At 36.1% G+C, this 16,024-nt stretch overlaps 1 protein-coding gene across 1 annotated transcript in view; it reads left to right on the top strand.

Moving 5' to 3' along the window:
- Positions 1-10,987: 10,987 nt before the first annotated feature.
- LOC122805523 (transforming growth factor beta-2 proprotein-like) overlaps positions 10,988-16,024 on the top strand; it is a 239,398-nt gene continuing 234,361 nt past the window's right edge. The window contains exon 1 of the mRNA XM_044075725.1: positions 10,988-12,205. Coding sequence (XP_043931660.1) covers positions 11,854-12,205 — 352 coding nt within the window. The 5' untranslated portion in view covers positions 10,988-11,853. The remainder of the gene's footprint in view (positions 12,206-16,024) is intronic.

Raw genomic sequence — 16,024 nt, 5'->3', positions numbered from 1 at the left:
TTTAAACAAGGGTCTCAACTTCATTCCAGCGACTCCTGCAACATTAACAGATACATTAATTGATCTTAGGCTATTTTGCAGAAAGTTATGTTTAAAGTTGCTATTTAATACTGAAACCAGCAATGAACAGGTTACTGCACGATATAGAACTAAAAGTGTTTATATGCCTGTTATGCCTGCACATATTGAATGTTTATTAAGGGCCTGTGAACATCAATATTATTTAATGTTCAGTCAAGCAACAAAAGTATGTAGTCTGAAAAAATTAAAACAGAATCCACACATAGTTGTGAAACCAGCTGATAAGGGAGGAGGCGTGGTGATTTTAGATAGTCAAGAATATAATACAAGTATGCTCAACATGCTATCAGAAGTTGATACTTATATTCCAATAACCCATAGAAAAGTTGCACACATTGGAAAAACAGTTAAGATGTCATATATGATCTTCTTATGTACTTTCTGAATATAGAATACCCCACCACACCCCTAATTAAAGATAGAGATATTTCCAGTTCCTTTCAGATACAAGGTTCATAAAGAGATATTTCCAGTTCCTTTCAGGCCCATTGTATCTGGGACATCTCAAGTTTATAGAAGACACCTTAAGACTATATTAAAAGATACCTCTATGATTCTTGATAATATATAGGAAGTCCAATTAGATCACAAAACCAACATATATATTCATTACATTTGGATGTAAGGAATATTTACATCAAATACCGAATGAAGTAGGCATGGATATATAAAGACAACTTTTGACTAAAGAAACTGCTTTTACTAATGATAGGATTATCTTACTGTGTCAACTCTCAATGAGAAGTTTAATAGATGACATTATAATTGTTTGTTTTACATCAGCAGGTAACATCATTTCCAAGAAAGATTATTCATCAACAGAGGTTATGATCCGTTGATGGTCAGAAAAATTAAACAGGAGATACTAGGGGGGATAATACCAGCAGAGCCAATTGACATAGAAGTAGGCCATATAAAATATTATCCTAATAATCATAGAACATCACATACACTAGTGATATAAAGAATGTACAACAAATCATCCATGACAATTGGCATATATTAATTATTGATACTCAAACTAGAGATATTGTTGGTGGTGACCATTGTAATTTCCATCTCATTCTTTTTGTTTCAGAGTTTTGCAGATAGTAACACATAATGGTAGGGATGGTGATACAGAGAATGACCTGGCCCTCACGGAATTAAACTGGATTTTAAGATTAGGCGCACATATAGCACCAGGAATAAATAATTTTTTATCTATTAAGCCTGTATTATTATCTAAGTAATGAAATATTCATTTACACATATATATATTTTAAAGATTGACATACATTCATATTATATATACATTGTCATTTTTTATTTTATATTTATATATGAATTTGTACATGTTAAATTGAATGCATTTTATATGCTATGACCAGCTCATATGTAGTCTGGTAGGTCAGCATCTCAGATTCAGTGCAATGCCTCATATATATATATATTTTGTCATACATATATTAGATTATTGAAGCAATGTTCTATACATATATATTTTATTACATATATATACAGATTTATTGATGCTTATAAATGATGATTCTTTATAATAGGGTCTTTTATATAATGATATCTATGTCGGAGCACTCTGACAATAACTTTTTAGCTGGTATTCATACTGTTTTCATTGTTATTGTCATTTAGTAGTGCATCTTATAGTGAGCATTCGCTATTCATGAATTTTATTCATGTCTGACGTTTTGTAAATACATACATGCTGTTAGGTTTAGTTTCTTACAGAAACATTTATAAATGACTGAAAATGTATTTAATAGTCCTGTAAGTTAAGTAAGCATTTTCAGCCTGTTAGCGTTTTAAGCTCACATAATGGTATGTATTTTATGATTTGCGTATTCTGTTATTAATGCATATAGTTCACTGCCATTTATAACTGACCATCTTTTGCGTTAGGCTCTTTATGCTGAAGCAAGATAACATCAATGAAATAACTAGCAATAATATTCATTCATATTGTTATTAAGAAGTGCATAGCCTAATGAATATTGGCTATTTACTTATATGCTCTATTTATACTTGATATTTACGTTTGATATTTTTACAAGACCTTATACTTGGTTTTATCCTATGCTAATGGGATTACTTAGATATAATGCCGGATAGGTTTTTCCATTTATTGATATGGTTGATGTTGGTCCATAATTATGCTTTAAAATTATCAGTTACTAACACACAGTTATAGAGAAGTTATTCATCATTTTATAGAATAAGCACTGAGTAATTATTTCATTGTTTCAACTAATTTAGAAAGTGTTCCCGCGCTTCAGCGGATGTATATAAGTGTAACAGCTGTTCTAAATTGATATCTGATGATTTTGTGTGTTTTAATAAAGAATCGTTTTGGATTTTCCGTGAGTTTCCAGTGTCTTCTGACTTGACATCAGTGGTTTATCAAGAACTTTTCTACCTGTATTCCTTGTGGTTGGCATCTCACTTACCATTCATATTGTGCTTCAGTTTATTTGGTGAGAGAACCATTCAGCAGGGACACCGGCTACCTTTTTGCGCTTTTCTGTGTCATCTATATAGATGGCATAGTCATGACTAGATGATATGTCATAAAATGCCCTTGGTAATTCACCGTAGGAAGATTTTATGTCAACATGGAAATACGTACCAAAAATGTGCTAATGAGAACTTCAAATAAAACAACAGAAACAGGGTTTTTGACTCCACAGAGATTACCTAAGGTTAAAAAAACATATCCAGCAATGACACAAGTGGAACATCTCTGAACCAAACCAGTCAACAAACATATCAGGGAATCCTTCTTGAAGAATGTTATATTCTATTTCCATGCAGAAACCTGAATGGACTGCATTAAAATAATTATAAGTATCCTACCAAATACCCTATTTTTTTACCCCAGAGGTTAGATAAGCTATAACTGCAAACATGCTGCATCCCACAACACAAGTGGGCTTATCCTTTATTTCTATCTCCCCAAGCAAAACAAAGCTAATATAGACCCCCCCAAAAAAAACAAATTAATAGGATTGTTAATTTATCTGACATCATAGAATATCACTGCATTACTGTGAAGAAATCACATCCCTCTCTTACCCTAAAGACATCAGAATGGCTGTCATTTGCATTCAGAGCCTCTTTTCTTCTCAATCCCTTAAAATTTAAGTTACTGCTTGAAAGTTATTGCCCATTTTTTAGGAATAAACATATTATCAATATATCTCCTTATCAACAAGAGAGCATGAGGGTGTGCAACTACTAAGACCACGTAATATTCTTACTGCAAGTGAAAGAGCCTTTACTAAAACAGCATCTTCTTCTTGGAATTGTCTGCCTCAGAATTTAAGGAAATTAGACAAATAAGACTTTTAGGGGAAACTGGCAGAAGAAAACAAATGCAAGTGTTTCACTGATAATGGGTAGATCTTTATACTGCAAAACAAAATATCTAAGTATAACTGAATAGCGATATACAACATATTGTGAGGCACTTGAAATAACAAAGGATATGCCACAAATACACTTGGATTTTTTTCACAAATACTGTAACTACATGCATGCTGTGCATGTGTATGTAAATGTTCTGTGATAGCTGATGTTCTTAAAGAAAAGCATAAAGTGTGTACATGTGAAATTAGGCATTACAAATGTTCATAGCCTTTTAGTATATTTAGAACATTACACACATATATGTTTGTGTATTTACAATGGGTGTACACCTGAGTAATCAGGCACAATACTAATGTCTTTTGGCTTTCCCAGTTAGGGGTCGCCACAGCAGAACTCCAGTCCACTAATGATTGGCAGTGGATTTTTACAGTGCTGAGGTGCTAGCCTGACACCCAACCTTCAAAGAAAGCACGCTCATTCATGCACGCACCTACCAACATGTCTTTTAAACATCACTCGACCTCAGGAAGGACATGCAGACTCCACAAAGAAGGCACTCTAGCCGAGAATCAAACCAAAGAACCTCTTGCTGTGAGGCGACGATGCTAATCACTGCACCACCATGGCCAGTAAACAGAGACAATGCTGACATCTATTTGGTTGACACCATTTGATCGATGCAGATAGATGGTCGATAGGTGTGTGAGACTGACAATCCCCAGGTAGGGGAATATTCCCCTTCCCTATATATATATATATATATATATATATATATGAGGTAAACATACCTTGCTATTTCCAATCTATGAAATAATTACTGCCTTATGTTATGTTACTAGCATTGTATGAATTATATACTGTATCATATTATTTTATTTTTGCCCGTAACATATCTGTTGCCTTTTGTTCTATTACTGATATTATATTATTTATGTATTGTAGTATTCTGTCTAAAGCTAATAAAACCCCTTACATGATAAATAAATGATAAATAAAATACCTTGGTTTGTTTGTATTTCTGCCTGCCTATTTATACATGTGCACATACACGCACTCACACACATACACACACGCTCATGCTCGCATATACATACGCACGCACATGCACACATATGCACTTACACACACACACACACACACACACACACACACAAACACACATCTCACAAGGTGAAGACTGACAGTCTCTATTTGCATCCTCTAAATCTATTGTACTAGTAACAGTCCCTATAATTGCATGTTACTGATTATAGTATGGCATATAATTGATATCCTGCCTTCTGTAATCTCTGCCTTTCACATGATATGATGGTTATGATGACTCATTCTCATTTAAACAAACATGTCGCTCTGTGTCACTGAGTAAGAAGTACTGTGCCCTTTTGTTTAACAAAATTACATCTTGTCACTCCTGTGGGAAGACATACTACTGTCTGATCATGCTAGCTATTAAAGCAGGAATTTAACCCTAAGTCTGCTTCACTTTCTTCTCTGTTTTTCTCTTGATGTGGATTGTGGATATGGCAATATATCTATAGATGTATTTTAAGGAGAACTAATGAGATATGTGTAGTCCGCTAGGTCTGCTGCACCTTGTTATGTAAGCTGTCATGTGAGGTTTGTCACTCAGACTGACAGGGTATGATGATATCTTACTGTGTAGTGGACACTGCTACATTCCTGAAATTCCAGATCATCTACAGCGTGTTTCTGAATGAAAAAGTTCTGATGGTTTTACTGTGCTGGAGTACTGGCCAAAACCCAAGGCACAAGTTACTGTTGCATGTTCGGCAGATAAGTCTGAAAACTTTTGAAGATATGGGTCTTCAAATGATCCTATTCTGGGCTGATAAACAATTCTTTGGAAAACTTACTAACTTCCTTTTTTTTTCTTGGCAGAGCTTTGTCATTCATATGTTTAGTTAATATTTGCATTTATCCTACCCATTTCTAAATATGGATATTTATAGAAATATAAGACATTTGTTTTGTTTGCTCTGATGCTGGGCATAGAACCTTTATACTGTTAAAGCACTGATGTTTTGTTATATTCAAACGATGCCAGGACATTCATCTCACACAGTTGGCCTTTTGAGTGTGCTTTAGATATCCCAGTGAACCTTAGAGCAAAAGCTATAAGGATGGAATAGTCATATGGGGTACTTAAAGCCTTTGTGTGATGTTGTAAATGCAGATAAAGCTATTGCTTTTTTGGAGGAGGATAATGACTAGATGATCAAGTAGTACAAAGTTAAGGACTTATTTTCAAGCAGAGTTGTAATGTTGTACACTTTTTTTAATTTTGCAGAGAATGTACTTTTCGATGTGTTCCAGCTGACCCCCATGCAGAAATGCCTGACAGTAATGTCTCTTTTTCTTTTTATTAACTCACTACAGCATTAAACAAGTTCTGGTGAGAGCAGAAAAGCAGATATGTGCTGATTACTCTATGGATATAAGCAGTCTGGCATTCTGTCTAGCCGATGCAGATGGTTGACTAGGTAGTTGATCGACAGACATTCGAGACTGACATTCCCCAGCTAGGGGATTAGTCCCTTTTCCTGGGGATTGTGCGATCTCGGAGTTATTACATACAATTACGAGGGGGGTGTGGGGTGGGTGTAGGGAGGGCTTGACCTTTGCAAAAAACATTGTTTTACTTTTTTTTGTTTTATGTTTAAAACTGCATGCACTGAGGCTGTTTCTCAGCACATGCATAGTGCGATGTCATCTTCTGTGTTTTCAAACACATGTGGTTGGTGTTTTTGCAGTTATCTATGGGTATTTTGTTAAAATCAGGTACACAGCGCTGCAGTATGCAGTATGGGAACATTCTCATGAGCAGGTAGCTAGGATGCACGTTGTAGTAATTAAGCTAACAAGGCACTGATTGCCAGTTAAGGTTATATGAAAAAGTAGGCTGGAATCACAAAGTCAATTTCTCATCTGAGGAAGACCCTGAAAGCATGGAAATGTGGGAGGTTGGCATAATGGTTAAGTTGTTTACCTTACAGGCACAAGGTACAGCATTTGAATCTCACAATGGATAATTGGCTAGGCTTAAAATGGCCCATAAGGGCAGTTAGCCTGTAATAATCTATGAACCTATGAGATGCCAGACAGAGGGAGCAAGATATGGAGTTGTATTTAATGAACTAGCTTCAGTGCAAACCTGGAATTACAGCCTGTTTGAGGCCTACAGACATAGACTTCAAATACAGCCTTCTGGTAGTGACAGACTGAAAAGGTACTGAGAAAATATAGTTCTGCACCCAGATGTTGACATTGCTAACATTGATACAAAAATATTGAAAACAAAACAGTGACAGCATATTGTGTATGCTCTGAGAAATTACCCACCTCTTTATTATATATACTAACTCTGAGATTGCACAATACCAGGGAAAGGGAAAAATCCTCAACCTTGGGGACTGTGCAATGTCTTACGAATTTCAGCTATGTTTTCTTGAGCGAAATGCATCGACAAAACAGATCCCATACACCTATCAACCTGTTTAATTGACAGAATTCAGTCAATTAAAAAGATGTCAATTAAAGAAAATTTAGATCAAAGGCAATCCACCTGTATATATATATATATATATATATATATATATATATATATATATGGGTCTATGTTCTTTACTCGAAAGTACGGTTCATCGAACCTTACTTCCGCAAACTGACTTCCGCGAAAGTGCATTTTGTTGAAAATGCCTTTCGCGGACAAATAAAAAAAACAAAACATAATAAATAAATAAATAAAAACAACACATTACACACTGATATGCAGGGCCCCCCTGCACCCCCCACCCTTTAATTTTAATACTTTAATATTCACACTCTGAGATTGCACTACAGTGGAGAAAAGGGAATGTTCCCTTATCCCCAGTGTACTACAATCTCAACAAGAGTTTCCTTAGTTGTACATCAACAGTATATGTTGATGTACAACTAACAGTACATGCTAATGGCATGCTTTTTTTTGTTTTCTTTAGTGAAAGTGCATTTTCGACAAAATGCACTTTCGCTAAAGTAATTTCGACAAAGTATGGTTCGATGAACCGTACTGTCGATAAAACAACAAGGACATATATATATATATATATATATATATATATATATATAAAGATATCTACACACACACACACACACACACACACACACACACACACACACACACACACACACAGATATACTTTTTGGCAAGTCAGTAGTGCTCGACCTTTAGTCCCCCTTCCTGCAACCAACTGACCATTCATGCCTCTCTGTCTGGCAGTGGTGTACACTATTAAAAGTAGAAAGAAGAATTAAAAAAAGAAAGATGCTTAATTATCAAAATGTATTTATTTATTTTATTTATTGACATTTGTTGACCAGGAAAGTTCACTGGATCAAAGACCCATTTTCAGTGGAGGCCCGAGGGGAAAAGCCCCACATAACATAGCAAGTAAAACATTTTCAAGACAAATTATACAGATAGTAGTTGAAATATTAAATACAATACACAAAATTAATGCAGTAGATTGATACATATCACTTTAAAGGTTAAGTAAAAAAATGGTGAAAGGTCAAATACAGCGCAAAGATATTCAGCCTGTTTCACATTTGATTTGGAAGAGGGAAGAAAAAAGGGATGAAGTTAGAGAGTTGGGTGTAAGTGTTGACATGAAGGTGAAAAAGGACCGTGGCTAAGACACGGTGACTTGGAGGTATGGCAGTAGAAATAAGAATATTGAGTGGTAGTTCATGACAACTTGTTTCCACAGCAACAGAAAGAGAAAGAAGGCAGTGGAGGAAGATTAGGACTGGAGTTATTATGGAATTAAGGTGGTTTGGGATGATTTAAACAGATGCAGATGCAATTGTTACGATAATGAGACTTTAGTTTAGCTTTGAAGGTATTTAAGAAGTCTAGCTAAGTGATGTGGAGTTTAGTAGTCATATAAGAATATAGGCTCTGTCAGGCTCTCTTATTGGATTTGGACATACATAAAAGCTGCTTATGTGAGGAACAAAGGTTACATGATGGGACATAGGTCTGTAGGATAGGTTGGAGTGATATGCAGTTATGAGGTTTGTAAATGAGTTTATGGGCAAGAGTGAGTTGCGTGTAGAGTAAGAGGTGAGGGAATTCGAGCCAGTTTAATTCTGAGATGGCTTGGCAATGCAATCCATTCCACATCTTCCACTCCAGAAAGACTTCATGAGATTCTGCGAAGATGAATATTTTAAGTGTACAAGCAAATACCATTTAAGTTTAGTTCACTTTGCTCATATCAGAGAGATTAAGAGTTGTTGCTGACATAATAAAAAAAAATACAAATAAATAGTAGACAAAGAAGGTTTGATCTCAAGTTCATAAAGATCACACACCTCTCCAAGTATAATTAATTGGCAAATACTGCATTTGACACTTATTCTATATATTATGCTGTTCTGTTCACACCACAGGAGATGTTATACTGTCTCTATGATATAAGCACTTAAGCAATAACCCACGCCTGGGTGTGGGTAATGCTGGATTTACCCACGGTTGGTGTGGTTTGGTCACGAGGGCAAAGCCCGAGTGGCCAAACAAAGACAACCGTGGGTAAATCCAGCATTACTTCCACCCAGAAGTGGGTTATTACTATTATACAATGACATTATTTAAGAAAAAAAATACTTACTTTTCTTAAATAATGGCATTGTATAATGCCTCCGTGCTGCCCTTCTGCAGCTGTCCGGTATTCTGTGGCAGTTCTGATGTACTGCGCATGTGCATGCTTACGCAGTACATCAGAGCTGTGTGTGGAAGCAATGGAGAAAGGAAGATCTCCGTTGCTTTTTACAAAGTGTCTCACTGTGTTAAAAGAGTTTAACATAGCAAGATAGCTTTAAAAAAAGCAACAGAGAAAGGAAGATCTCTTTGCTTTTTTTTAAGATATCTCACTATGTTAAACCCGTTTAACATAGCAAGATTACAGCAAAGGAGCTCTTCTGTTCTCCGTTGCTGTCTAACACACACACACACACACACACACACACACACACACACACACACACACACACACACACACACACACACACACAAAAAGACTTATACTAATGGAAAAAGTCCGGGCGACAGGACCTTTTTCCATTAGTATAAGTCTGATTTACAATGGGCACGCTGTCCAATCAGCATGCACGTTTTGGAATATTAATAGGGGGATCATTGTATAATATACTGTAACTACCAGGAGTGCACATAACTACCAGTAGTGTATTACTACCAGAAGATTAATTCAAGTACTGCTAGGTGCCACAGATCTATTCTAACTAATAAACTCTTCTAGGAAGTATGTTTTCAGTGTGATTCATGAGCTTCTGGTCTTAGTTAAACTCACGCAGTATGTAAGGGGAGACTGAATGAGGAATGACACGCTTCAACTACTGTGTGGAGCTTGTCAGTAATTCATAGATTTAACCCTTCATGCTATGTGGCGAGACAGAAGAAAGCATACAGGATAAGCACAGTAAACAGTCAAGCAGGCTTTGGTTTCAAATTGCTTAAATCTGGCTACAGTCTCAGATACATGAAAAATGTGCCAGGGAAGGGTTTACAGATCCCCAGACTTATAGAACAATGATTGTTCTATATTATTATAAACAGGAATTAAAGGAAAAAGTTAATCCAGGCAGTGTCAGTCAGTCCATCTATCTTGTTTTTTTCCTATAATAAAAAAATCAAAGCATTCCAATATATATATACATATATATATATATATATATATATATATATATATATATATATGTTGTTGTGTCTTTCGGCTTTTCCCGGTTAGGGGTCGCCACAGCGGAACTCCTGTCCGCTAATGATTGGCAGTAGATTTTTACGTGCAGAGTTGCCAGCCCTGATGCACAACCTTCAACGAAGGTACGCCCATTCACGCATGTTTCCACACAGAAGACGCTGTAGCTGAGAATCGAACAGGACAACGTCTTGCTGTGAGGCGACAACGCTACCGCAGCACCACCACCGCAGGGTGTGTGTGTGTATATATATATATATATATATATATATATATATATATATATATATATATATATATATATATATATATATATATATATATACATACATACATACATAAAATGGTCCTCATTTATAATGGACTAGAGCATGCAAAGAAAATATTCATCTAATAGGTTAAACTTAAGTATAATGCTCCATAGGATAAATTTGTATATGCACAACACATAATGAGATCCTGTGGCAAAAATCAGTCTGATTACAAAGTAAAATGTACATTTGTAGAATACATTTATAATGTCACAGAAAATAATCAGTAACTCTTTTATTAAATAGCACATACATTTCCTTGCAGTAAGAAGTGGAAACAAATCGGTCTGTCTCTTCCACATGAACACACTTGCATGTTCTTTCTACTGGTATAAAATTAACATGAATAATGTTTCTTTAAAGGTGAACTCACTAGGGGGAATCATTGCCATTTGCAGCATATTGCCTGCTCTGTTTCAGAGCTCAATGATACCTCTGTGTGCTGGTGAAGCACTTCAGCTGTTATCCAGTGAGCTGCTAGTGTAAAGATGTTAAAGGGTCAGTGTAAGCCTGTTGCCAACACAAAGCACAGGGCTCCTTTCTCATTCTTATATTCGGCCTCTTTCACCATCATCTGCTCTGTCCCTGCCCCTTCCCTGCAACTAGGAACGCTTCTTCCCTCCTCCACTCCTACAAAAAGAAACCCGGCACTTATCACCTTCAGCTTGAAACAGCAGACTACAGGACTGGAAATCTTCCACAAGTAGAGAAGTATATACCAAAAGAAAGAAGACACAGCTCTTACTGGGAGATAAACTGAGTTCTCATCAGCAATTGCGGGATATCAGAAAAGCCACATTTTCCTTTCAAGAATGCCAGGAAATCAAACATTTTAACTATTGTTTTGGGCAAAAGAAAAAAAGAAAAAAGAAAAGAGCACAAAGACTCGTGCTCTCATTAAATGTGACTGGAAGAAAGCATAAATACATTATTATAGTAATTAAAACAAGAAGAAAATACAATATTAGAATTTATCCTGTGTGTGCAATGAAGTACAGAACATTTGCTTATTTACTTGTGATGTGATACGAACCAAAGTGAAGGAAATATGCACCTTGTTGGTAAACAGTTGAAGTTTTAATACACTGTCAACCAGATACTGAAGCAGAAATGTTATAAAGAAAGTTAAAGTCTGAGGACCTAGAAGACTTTTAATATTCTGAGATACAGGAAATATCAAACTCTAAGTCATCATTTCAGAAAACTTGAATACATTGAAACCCAAGAACAATAACCTTACATTAATACTGAAGCTATTCATTGTATTTTGCTCCAAGGCATTTTCATTCATTTTCTCAAGAAGCATTGTTTTCTAAGGAACTATGGTTACTGCATTTCTTCTGTGCTTTGGTCTCATACTGGAACTTGTTACAAATACATATAGTTATTCCACATGCCAGCCTGCCGATCTGGAAGGATTCAGGGCGAAAAGGATCGAAGCAGTGAGGGGACAGATTCTAAGTAAGCTGAAGATCACCAAACCCCCTGAGACAGTCACTGTCCCTGACGAGGTTCCTACAGAAGTGATGCTGTTGTATAATAGCACCAAAGAGTTGTTAAAGGAGCGTGCCCGCGACTCAACATCAAGCTGTGAGTATGGCACCACTGAAGAGGAGTACTATGCAAAAGAAATCCAGAAGATCGATGCATTACCTTATAGCTATGGTGGAGACAGTAAGCACTTTTCATACATTTTAAATTAGCTTGTCGCTGCTTTTTACTGTCTTTAATGTCCCTGTCCTTTTGAAACCATGTTGTTGTCATGCTTTTGGGACAGTGGCTTTTTACTTGTTAGACTTACAGTCAGGTTTTGGAAAAAAAACTTAAATATTTTTTTATGTAGATATCAACTTTAATCACATCACAACACAGAATGCCTTTCTGGGGGGGGGGGGGTCAAGCATAAGGATTTTCCTCATTACTGACAGCTTATGTCATGAAGTGGGTGGGTGGGCTCTTATCATGTGGTATTCTCATGAGAGTGGCCAAGTTAATGAAAAAGTCTACAGAGAAAACCAGAGTATGGCTGAGTAAACACTTCCTGCATTACAGCAGTCTAAATTTAGATCTTGATCTGTAGCATTGTAGTATGAAGTATAATATTAGCTTTTTTAACCATGTAAGGCATAATATGCTGTAAATGAGGGTCTGAGGGATGAGCTGGTGTTAAAATACAGGTAATTAAGCATTAAAATGCATAAGGAATAAAAGCACCACTAGTACTTTGTTAAAATGTGTTACCGTAGCTAATGAGAACAAAACTGCATAGTCAAAGCTGAAAATGAGATCTGAAAAAGCTGAAGAGAGACACATTTAAGGAAACTGTAGTATCAAAGAAAGAATGAGAACAAAATAACATTTTTTACTGATTTTGTTTTTTTATTTTGGGAATAGATTTATTTTCATTCCAAATGTTTTTAGCAGTATCATTATGTCTTAAATAGAAAATACTTTAACAGTCAATCAAGATATGTACTGTGTGGTCTGTGTTCAAAGATAACAGTGCAACCTCACTTACCCTCCATTCACAAGTGATGTGGGAAACGCTTACTTGGCTTTCCCTGGGAGCTGTAATGCAAAAGGAAACTACTGTGGATACCATCGTGGGTTTAATGCCACATAAACTGTTTGGTAGTACCACTTTACAACATCTTTTGTCACCTTCCACGAAAAGCACAAAATGCCCTGAAGTACCAACTTAGCTTTAAAGGCACTCTTAATACTTTACAGCATATTAGCTCTTTAGAATTATCAGAGACCCATTTCAAAGTCTTTTTCATCCACTTAAGACTTGCTATACAGATTCCCATGTCTCTTTTCAAGCTAATCTGACAACCCCGGTTTGATTAAATATCTCATTAAAAAAGTACTGTTTGCAAAATGAGATTGTAGGAATCAAATCCTTGTTTACGTGGCACAGGTCATGAGCACATAGTTTTCATGCAGTAAGCCAAATTAGTTTTAGAAACTTTGAAAGAAACAAAAAGAAAGACAATAATGCTATTGGCGACTGAATTTGCATGGCTATACATTGCTATGTAATTGCATGAATGCAGCACTGAAGTGTTGTCAGTAAAAATAGAGCAATCATTTGTATTTTTTTTTTTTTAGTTGAAAATTATATGTAGTGCGAGTGAAAGAAGTTAGAACAATGCTGTTCACTTTTCATTACATCTGATTTATTAGTAGTCATCCCAAAGTAGTTTTATATAGTTTGAGGTTATAGTATCCAAATGTGCAAGTCCCTGTTGTGAAAAGATTAACAGCGTACCTCAAGCCTATCTGAAAAGTTTAACAGACTCTTCGTAATAAGTTATTTGAAGACTTGGCATTTATTACATATAACATGCTGACAGCCCATAATTAATTTGTTTATAGGTAGTTACTAGTCATGCAGACCATTAATAAGCCTATCCTAGGTTCCCATTTGCCCCAAAGCACTGTCTGGTTAAATGACATGCACAGGGTCTCATATAGGCAAGTGAAACTGAGGGAATCAAACCCTGTGCCCCAGGAAGTAGTTCATTAACAGATACATTTAGTATTCAGTGCCACCTGCCAGATTTAATAAAAACATTGTGAAATCACAATGTTTAGCAGTGACAATGATTACTTCACAAACATCAACATTCTGTAGGGAATTATGCCGTGGTGGTGCAGCGTTTAGCGTTGTCGCCTCACAGCAAGAGGTTCTCCCGTTTGACTCTCGGCTGAAGCACCTTCTGTGTGGAGTCTGCATGTCCTCCCCACAGTCAAGTGACGTCTAAAGACATGCAGGTAGGTGCATGTGTGAATGGGTGTGCCTTCTTTGAAGGTTGGGCATCGGGCTGACAACTCGGCACCGTAAAAGTCCACTGCCAATCATTAGCAGACTGGAGTTCCGCTGTGGAGACCCCTAACCGGGAAAAAATGAAAGACATTACTATAGTCCAGCTAAACTGCCCATTATTTACTGGGTAAGTTTCAGGTCCTAAACTTCTAGTGGCTTTTAAGAATGCTCTTATGCCTGTCCCCCAGATTACTACATTCTGTCACTATGTTTGACCCTACTACCTTTTCCTGAAGGTTCTTCCAGCCATTTTTTCTGCTAAATAAACTCTTCATATCCCTACCTCCCATCACCTACCTATGTTGTTTCCTCAAACTGTGACTTCTTGTTCTCACACAATTCATTTTTAATGATGGTACACATGTGGCTGCTACAGTTTCTCTTGAGGCACATGAAAGTTTCAGCCATGTTTACCCCTCCACCATCTTTTGTCAGGTTTCCAGCATCTTTTCTGCAGATTTTTCCTACATCGTTTTACTTTTACGTCAGCTTTAGTTATGAATTTTAAATGTGAAAACAGATGAGCCATGATGAGAAAAGTTTCAGGAATTATTTAATGATCTAACTAATTCAGATTCTCTTGAGGTACATGAAAGTTTCAGCCATATTTCCTCTTCACCATCTCTTTCAGCAAAATTATACCTGTTAAGATGTTTTAGTTTATCTTTTATGTCTCCTGATATAGGCCATGTGTTGTTTTTGCTGTCTTTCTCTGAACTGCCTCTACCTGTCCATGTACATGTGGTGATAGGATCTCAAGAGTTACACACAGTACTGTGCTCTTATCAACCATTAAGACGGTTAATACTTTCTTACGTTTGTTGTTTCTTGCATGTTAAAAATGTTAAAGTTATTACCATCTTTTAAGTTCTCTTACTACTTTAAAAATTCTAGGATAAATTTCATCAGAATCCATTACCTTGTACAGCTTTATTTTACTTGTAATTTTTTTGGGAGTCATTTCTCTATGAAAGATGGATACAATAAATAATAACACTACACAATAATATTATAGTGGTATAATACTGCAGTATAATATTATAGTGGTATAATACTGCAGTATTCCATTATAAAAAGAACATTTGATGCTCATTTGCATTTCCTAGAATATCCAGATGATGTCTAGCATATACCAAGGTGGAGGGCATTTATTTTCACCCTTAAGCCTTGCTCACCTCTTCATTTACCTGAATTCTGATTGCTTGAAATGATTTGAATGACAACCTCATACAAACAGCTGTAACAACAAAATCCCTATCCCTAACTTCAGGCTGTGGATGATAAAAAGTACTTCTAATGTCATCAAATTTGTATGCGTGTGTAGACTTATGGTTTCACTTTAAACAGACTTTATACAACATATTGATATATTCCAGCTTGTTTCTGCATCTCTGCATGCATGCACCAGGAAGAGACAGAAACTCTTGTGTGCCCTATACTCCCTTGTGTTCATTTGCAAATACAAAGGTATGGCACATATTTCTGAAAAAAGAGAAATATAATTTTATTTTGTGTTTCTTTCCAAAATAGGGAGATCTGTGTTTCATTTCACAAAATAATACTGTACTGAGAGGTCCTGCTAAATGGAAGACAGCATGTTAAATGTGAGCTGTCAAAACATAACTAAAATTAGTGTCAGGTTTCTAGCAGCTTCTCCTCAGATT

This window comes from Protopterus annectens, chromosome 6.part1 (assembly GCF_019279795.1).
Source record: "Protopterus annectens isolate FY-2018-M chromosome 6.part1, PAN1.0, whole genome shotgun sequence".
NCBI lineage: Eukaryota > Metazoa > Chordata > Ceratodontiformes > Protopteridae > Protopterus > Protopterus annectens.
Note: the sequence above shows the minus strand (reverse complement) of the source record. Positions and strands in the feature narration are given on the sequence as shown.